At 55.3% G+C, this 6,844-nt stretch overlaps 1 protein-coding gene across 1 annotated transcript; it reads left to right on the top strand.

Moving 5' to 3' along the window:
* Positions 1–2,307: 2,307 nt before the first annotated feature.
* THBD (thrombomodulin) lies at positions 2,308–6,190 on the top strand. The gene has a single exon (XM_050745474.1). The coding sequence runs from the start codon at positions 2,574–2,576 to the stop codon at positions 4,395–4,397; it is 1,824 nt and encodes a 607-aa protein (XP_050601431.1). The 5' UTR covers positions 2,308–2,573; the 3' UTR covers positions 4,398–6,190.
* Positions 6,191–6,844: the final 654 nt, after the last annotated feature.

The raw sequence follows: 6,844 nt of genomic DNA, 5'->3' as shown, positions 1-6,844 counted from the left end.
ATCCAACATCTGCACCTCCTCATATAGGGTTGATCCAAGTTTCACAGACATCACTGAGTTCTTAGTGGACTCAAGTTACTGGGGCTGTTTTCACACTGGTTTTTTTTTTTTTTTTTTCTTTCCAAGAATGTGTAATGGGTGCAAGTGTACCTGTATAGGACGTCCAGTGAAACACTGTGGTGGTGAATCAGCTAGAATCCATCCAAGAATGCAACCAGCCTGGTGTGGGGTGAGATCGATCCTTCAGTGTCCCTCAGTCCCTTTTAGGGCTGGCAGGTTCAGAAGGGCCCTGCTCATCAGCCCCCCAGGGCCCCACTCCTTGTTTAACGCTTTGCTATCACAGTCTTGAAATCCTTGTAATTGAACAAGGGACCCCACATTTTCACTTTGCACTGGTCTCTGATTCTGTAACTGATCCTGTCCCCTCTCTTGTCTCATTCACTCTGGGAATTGTCCCCATATTCGGAGACCTTTCGGCAGTGCCTCAACGAGGTTCCTGCCCCTGAGGCTCCGCCCTCACCCCCACGGCGGCACCCCAGGCAGCCTTGCTTTTGCGTCCCGCTAGGCAAGCTGTGCACCGGAGTCACGACCCCCTGATTCAGCCCGGGCAGCCACCGCTTGCCTGCTCCCGCCGAGGACAGCCCTACTGTCCTATCTGCTGCTCTTCCCTTCCTCTTCCCAGGGAGTCCGCATCAGGGGAGGTGCAGCTGTGTGTATTCCGGGAGCTTCAGAACCCCGTATCCAGAAGCTCCTTGGTTTCTGGGAGCTGGGGCGGCCTTCCCAGCGCAGAGCTCAGCTCAGCGGGATGTTTTGAGGCTCTCTGCCCCAAGGCGCTGGGGAGTATGGGGCGGAATAGTGGTGCTAGCCCCTTTCAATTTCAGAGTGTCCACGCCCCACCCGTTTGGTCACTGCGGGTCAGTCCAGTCCAGCCGGGTCCACCCCACCGGTGCGTGTCTGTCGCACGTGCAGAGGCCATACTCTCTGTTCTTGTTTAAAGTCCGGGATCTACGGGGCCCTGGAGGCAAGAGGTGAACGCCGCGGAATCCACGCGGAACCGCCCGGGAACGCAGCTTCCAACCCCAGAGGGAGGCCTATGTGCTCCTACACCTTAACCCTTTTTAGACCGAAACTTCTCCAACTTCCTTGGCTTTGTTTAGAGCTCGACAGCGCCGCCCCCTGGCGCTCGTTGTGAGGACAGTAGAGGAGAGAGGCAAGGGTGTTTTTTTTTTTTTTTTTTTTTTTGAGAAGGAGTTTTGCTCTGTCCCCCAGGCTGGAGTGCAGTGGCGCGATCTCGGCTCAAGGGTGTTTTTAAACCGTTTGTCTCTCACCATTATGGGGGCGACCTGAGGGGGAGACACACTCTTCCGCATTCCCGGTAAGTGTACTACCTGATGAGGTCGAAAGCGACAGATTCCCATCTCCTCCTCCAGCCCTCCCCACCCTGCCCATCCACAGGACCTTGGCTCTTCAGTGCCCTTTGCCGAGCAAGTGACATTTCTATGCACCTCGGTATCAATTCGGCCTCTGGACGAAATGGAAACCTCCTTAGCCGACCCGGGTGGGATCCGCTGGGATCCCGCAGCGCCTCCCCCGGGGGCACTGCCAGCCACTCTGTTGAGGTGAGAGAAGCACGTCCCTCGGAAGCTGGACCGAAACTGGCCAGGATGACTTGCTCCCACGCGCCTGCTCCTACCCGGCGCCGCAGCAATCCACCTGCCACGGCCTCTGAGCGGGGTCCGGACCTCGGCGCCCTGACGGTGTCCCCGCGGCTTCCCCACCCGACGAAATGGAGTCTGGCGTTGACTCGTGCGTGCCCAGGGACTTGCGGGTCCCTGGCCAGCCATAGGGCAGAGGGCGCTGGTGTTAGGCCAGTCTTCCCCGCCCTGCCCCTTCACCCCAGCCACACCCACTGTCCTGTGAGGCCAAACGCTCCGCTGGTTTCCTGAGCCAGGCACCCAGGCCGGGGATGGGATCCAGCTGTTTCTCCTTGCGATCCTGTCTTTGGGGAAGTCCACGTCCTAGGCAGTTCCTGCCAAAGTTCCCTTGGTGCCGATCACCCCTCCCAGCGTCCTGCAGGTCCTGTGCACCATCTCCCCCACGCTCCATTCAAAGCCCTCTTCTCTGAAGTCTCCGGTTCCCAGAGCTCTGCAATCCAGGCTTTCCTTGGAAGTGGCCGTAACATATATGAAAAGAAAGAAAGGAGAACCAAGAGATGAAAGAGGTTGCACGCATGGGGGCCCGAGTGGTGGGGGCGGGGACAGTCGTGTCTCTACAGGGGTGCTGGCCTTCCCTGGCGCCTGCCCCTACCGGCCCCGCCCGAGAACTTCCCTGCGCCAGGGCAGAGTTTACTCATCCCCGCGAGGTGATCCCATGCGCGAGGGCGGGCGCAGGGCGGCCAGAGAACCCAGCAATCCGAGTATGCGGCATCAGCCCTTCCCACTAGGCACTTCCTTCCTTTTCCCGAACGTCCAGGGAGGGAGGGCCGCGCACTTATAAACTCGTGCCCCGGCCGATCCTCATGTCAGAGGCTGCCTCGCAGGGGCTGCGCGCCGCGGCTAGAAGTGTCTGGGCTGATGGACAGGAGCGGCTGTCGTCATCCGCGTCCTGCGCTCCTCTGCTCCGGCACGGCCCAGTCTCAGTGCCAGCGCTTTCCTCGGCGCCTGCACGCTGTGCGCCTGGGTAACATGCTCGGGGTCCTGCTCCTTGGCGTGCTGACCCTGGCCGGCCCGGGGTTCCCCGCACCCGTAGAACCGCAGCCCGGTGGCAGCCAGTGCGTGGAGCACGACTGCTTCGCGCTCTACCCGGGCCCCGCGACTTTCCTCGATGCCAGTCAGATCTGCAATAGACTGCGGGGCCACCTAATGACAGTGCGCTCCTCAGTGGCTGCCGATGTCATTTCCTTGCTACTGAGCGGCGACCGCGGCGTTAGCCGGCGCCTCTGGATCGGCCTTCAGCTGCCACCCGGCTGCGGCGACCCCAAGCCCCTCGGGCCCCTGCGCGGTTTCGAGTGGGTTACGCGAGACAACAACACCAGCTACAGCAGGTGGGCGCGGCTCGACCTCAATGGGGCTCCCCCCTGCGGCCCGTTGTGCGTCGCTGTCTCCGCTGCTGGGGCCACTGCGCCCGGCGAGCCGGTCTGGGAGGAGCAGCAGTGCGATGTGAAGGCCGATGGCTTCCTCTGCGAGTTCTACTTCCCAGCTACCTGCAGGCCCCTGGCTGTGAAGCCCGGCGCCGCGACTGCTGCCGTCTCCATCACCTACCGCACCCCGTTTGCGGCCCGCGGAGCGGACTTCCAGGCGCTGCCGGTGGGCAGCTCCGCCGCGGTGGCGCCCCTCGGCTTAGAGCTGATGTGCGCCGCACCGCCCAAAGCGGTCCAGGGGCACTGGGCTAGGGAGGCGCCGGGCGCTTGGGACTGCAGCGTGGAGAACGGCGGCTGCGAGCACGCGTGCAATACGATCGCAGGGGCTCCCCGCTGCCTGTGCCCAGCCGGCGCCGCCCTGCAGGCAGACGGCCGCTCCTGCACGCACTCCTGCAACAACCTCTGTGAGCACTTCTGCGTTCCCAACCCGGACAAGCCGGACTCCTACTCGTGCATGTGCGAGACGGGCTACCGGCTGGCGGCCGACCAACACCGGTGCGAGGACGTGGATGACTGCTTGCTGGTGCCCAGTCCGTGCCCACAGCGCTGTGTCAACAAACAGGGTGGCTTCGAGTGCCACTGCAAACCTGGCTACGACCTGGTGGACGGCGAGTGTGTGGAGCCCGTGGACCCGTGCTTCAAAGCCAACTGCGAGTACCAGTGCCAGCCCTTGAACCAAACAAGCTACCTCTGCGTCTGCGCGGAGGGCTTCGCGCCCATTCCCCACGAGCCGCACAGGTGTCAGATGTTTTGCAACCAGACTGCCTGTCCAGCCGACTGCGACCCCAACACCCGGGGTAACTGTGAGTGCCCTGACGGCTACATCCTGGACGACGGTTTCATGTGCTCGGACATCGACGAGTGTGAAAACGGCGGCTACTGCTCTGGGGTGTGCCTCAATCTCCCCGGTACCTTCGAGTGCATCTGCGGGCCCGACTCGGCCCGTGTCCGCCTGATTGGCAAAGACTGTGACTCCGCCGAGGTGGATGGTGGTGACGACGGCTCTGGGGAGCCCCCCCGAGGCCCGACGCCCGGCTGCACCTCGAGTCCCCCGGCCGTGGGGCGCGTGCATTCGGGCGTGCTCATAGGCATTTCCATCGCGAGCCTGTGCCTGGTGGTGGCGCTTTTGGCGCTCCTCTGCCACCTGCGCAAGAAGCAGGGCGCCGCCAGGGCCAAGATGGAGTACAAGTGCGCGGCCCCTTCCAAGGAGGTAGTGCTGCAGTCCGTGCGGACCGAGCGGAAGCCGCAGAGACTCTGAGCGGCCTCCGTCCAGGAGCCCGGCTTTGGCGTGGCCTTTCTCTCCCTCCTGGGCCTCCTCACCCCCAGCTTTGCTACCCAAAGCACCTTAGTTGGCATTACAGCTGGAGAAGACCCTCCTCGCACCCCCAAGCTGTTTTCTTCGATTCCATGGCTAACTGGGGAGGGAGTGATTAGAGAGAGGAGAATGAGCCTCGGCCTCTTCCTTGACGTCACTGGACCACTGGGCAGAGATGGCAATTTTGCAACGAAGACACAGACTGCGATGTGTCCCAGGTCCTCATCACTGGGCGCAGGAGGGGGAGCGTTATTGGTCGAGAGCCTTTTGGGCAGACCTTGACCTCGTGGGCTAGGGATGACCAAAATATTTATTTATTTTTTAAGTATCTAGGTTTTTGTTTGTATCCTTTGTTCCTACCTGTATGTCTCCAGTATCCACTTTGCACGGCTCTCCGGTCTCTCTCTCTCTCTCTCCAGACTCCCACTTGTCATGTGACAGCTAAACTATCTTGGTGAATTTGTTTTTTTCCTAGCCCTCTCACATTTATGAAGCAAGCCCCATTTATTCCCCATTCTTCCTAGTTTTCTCAGCCCAGGAACTGGGCCAACTCACTTGAGTCACCCTACCTGTGCCTGACCCTACTTCTTTTGCTCTTAGCTATCTGCTCAGACAGAAAGCCTACGTGAAACAGAAACAAAAACACTAAAAGTAAAAATGGCCATTTGCTTTTTCACCAGATTTGCTAATTTATCCTGAAATTTCAGGTTCCCAGAGCGAAATAATTTTAAACAAATGTTGAGATGTAACAGGTATTAAATTGATGTTGCTGGACTGTCGTAGAAATTACACCCAAAGAGGTTTTTATCTTTATTTTTAAACAGTGAGCCTGAATTTTGTTGCTGTTTTGATTTGTACTGAAAAATGGTAATTGTTGCTAATCTTCTTATGCAGTTTCCTTTTTTGTTGTTATTACTTGTTTTTGACAGTGTTGAAAATGTTGAGAAGGTTGCTCTAGATTGAGAGAAGAGATAAGCACCTCCCAGGAAACAGTTTAAGAAAGTTTTGAACTGCAAGATTCATGCCAATTAGCAATTGACTCTCACTGTTCTTGTCACTGGTAGACCAAAATAAAACCAGCTCTACTGGTCTTGTGGAATTGGGAGCTTGGGAATAGATACTGGAGGATGCCCAATTAGGGCCTAGCCTTAATCAGGTCCTCAGAGAATTTCTACCATTTCAGAGAGGCCTTTTGGAATGTGGCCCCTGAGCAAGAATTGGAAGCTGCCCATGGGAGCTGGTTAGAAATGCAGAATCCTAGGCTCCACCCCATCTAGTTCATGAGAATCTATATTTAACAAGATCAGCAGGGGGTGTGTCTACTCAGTAATTTGAGGACAACTGTTCCAGACTGCTTCCAATTTTTCTGGAACACATTAAATATGGATCAGTTATAAGTAGCAGGCCAAGTCAGGCCCTTATTGTCAAGAAACTGAGGAATTTTCATTGTGTAGCTTTGCTCTTTGGTAGAAAAGACTAGGCACACAGCTCTAGACACTGCCACACAGGATCTGCAAGGTCTTTGGTTCAACTAAGCCAGGAATGAAATCCTGCTTCAGTATATGGAAATAAATGTATCATAGAAATGTATCTTTTGTAAGACAAAGGTTTTCCTCTTCTATTTTGTAAACTCAATATATTTGTACATAGTTATTTATTTATTGGAGAAAAACTAGAACACAGGCAAAATCCTTGCTTATGACATCACTTGTGCAAAATAAACAAATGACAGTGTGCTCTCGGGTTGTGTGTCTGTTCCCTTTTCCTCCCCCAGTGCCCTCATTGTATGTCATTAAATGGGACTCACAAACCATGCAAATGCTATGAGAAGCAGGGAGGCCTGCCCTGCACCCCAGCACTTGTGTTGTCTGGTGATGGCACCATCTCTGATTTTCAAAGCTTTTTCTAGAGGCTATGATTTTCACTGTAGAGTGATTTCATACTATCTCTGTGTGCACAGATATTTATTTATTTTCCTTCTGTAACCATAACAACTACATATATGAGGACTTGGGTCTCTGTGCTTTTAAACACATTATAGGATTATTTGTTGGAATGAATTAAATAAACCCTTCCTGGGGCATCTGGCGAATCCCAGCTGTGTGTCCTGTGTATGGTTTGGCGTTATCTCCTCTGCGAGATATCCAAATTCACTGTAGTCATGAAGGGTCTCAGTTTGTGGCTCTAATTCAAGTATTCATTTCTAAATGTCTCATCCAGTATGAAATCATTCTCATCTCTGTTGGAGATTAAAAACTTCGCCTTTTCAATGCACACATTTCTTCGGCTCACTTTTCTAGGATGGTAGGACTGGCTGAATGCAATATGCAGGGCCCAGAAAGATTTTTTAAAGAAGAAATTAAAGTAGAGTCCAGGCAAATATTCAAATG

Source organism: Macaca thibetana, chromosome 10 (genome assembly GCF_024542745.1).
Source record: "Macaca thibetana thibetana isolate TM-01 chromosome 10, ASM2454274v1, whole genome shotgun sequence".
NCBI lineage: Eukaryota > Metazoa > Chordata > Mammalia > Primates > Cercopithecidae > Macaca > Macaca thibetana.
The sequence above is the reverse complement of the archived record's forward strand: the minus strand, read 5'-3'. Positions and strand labels throughout refer to the sequence as shown.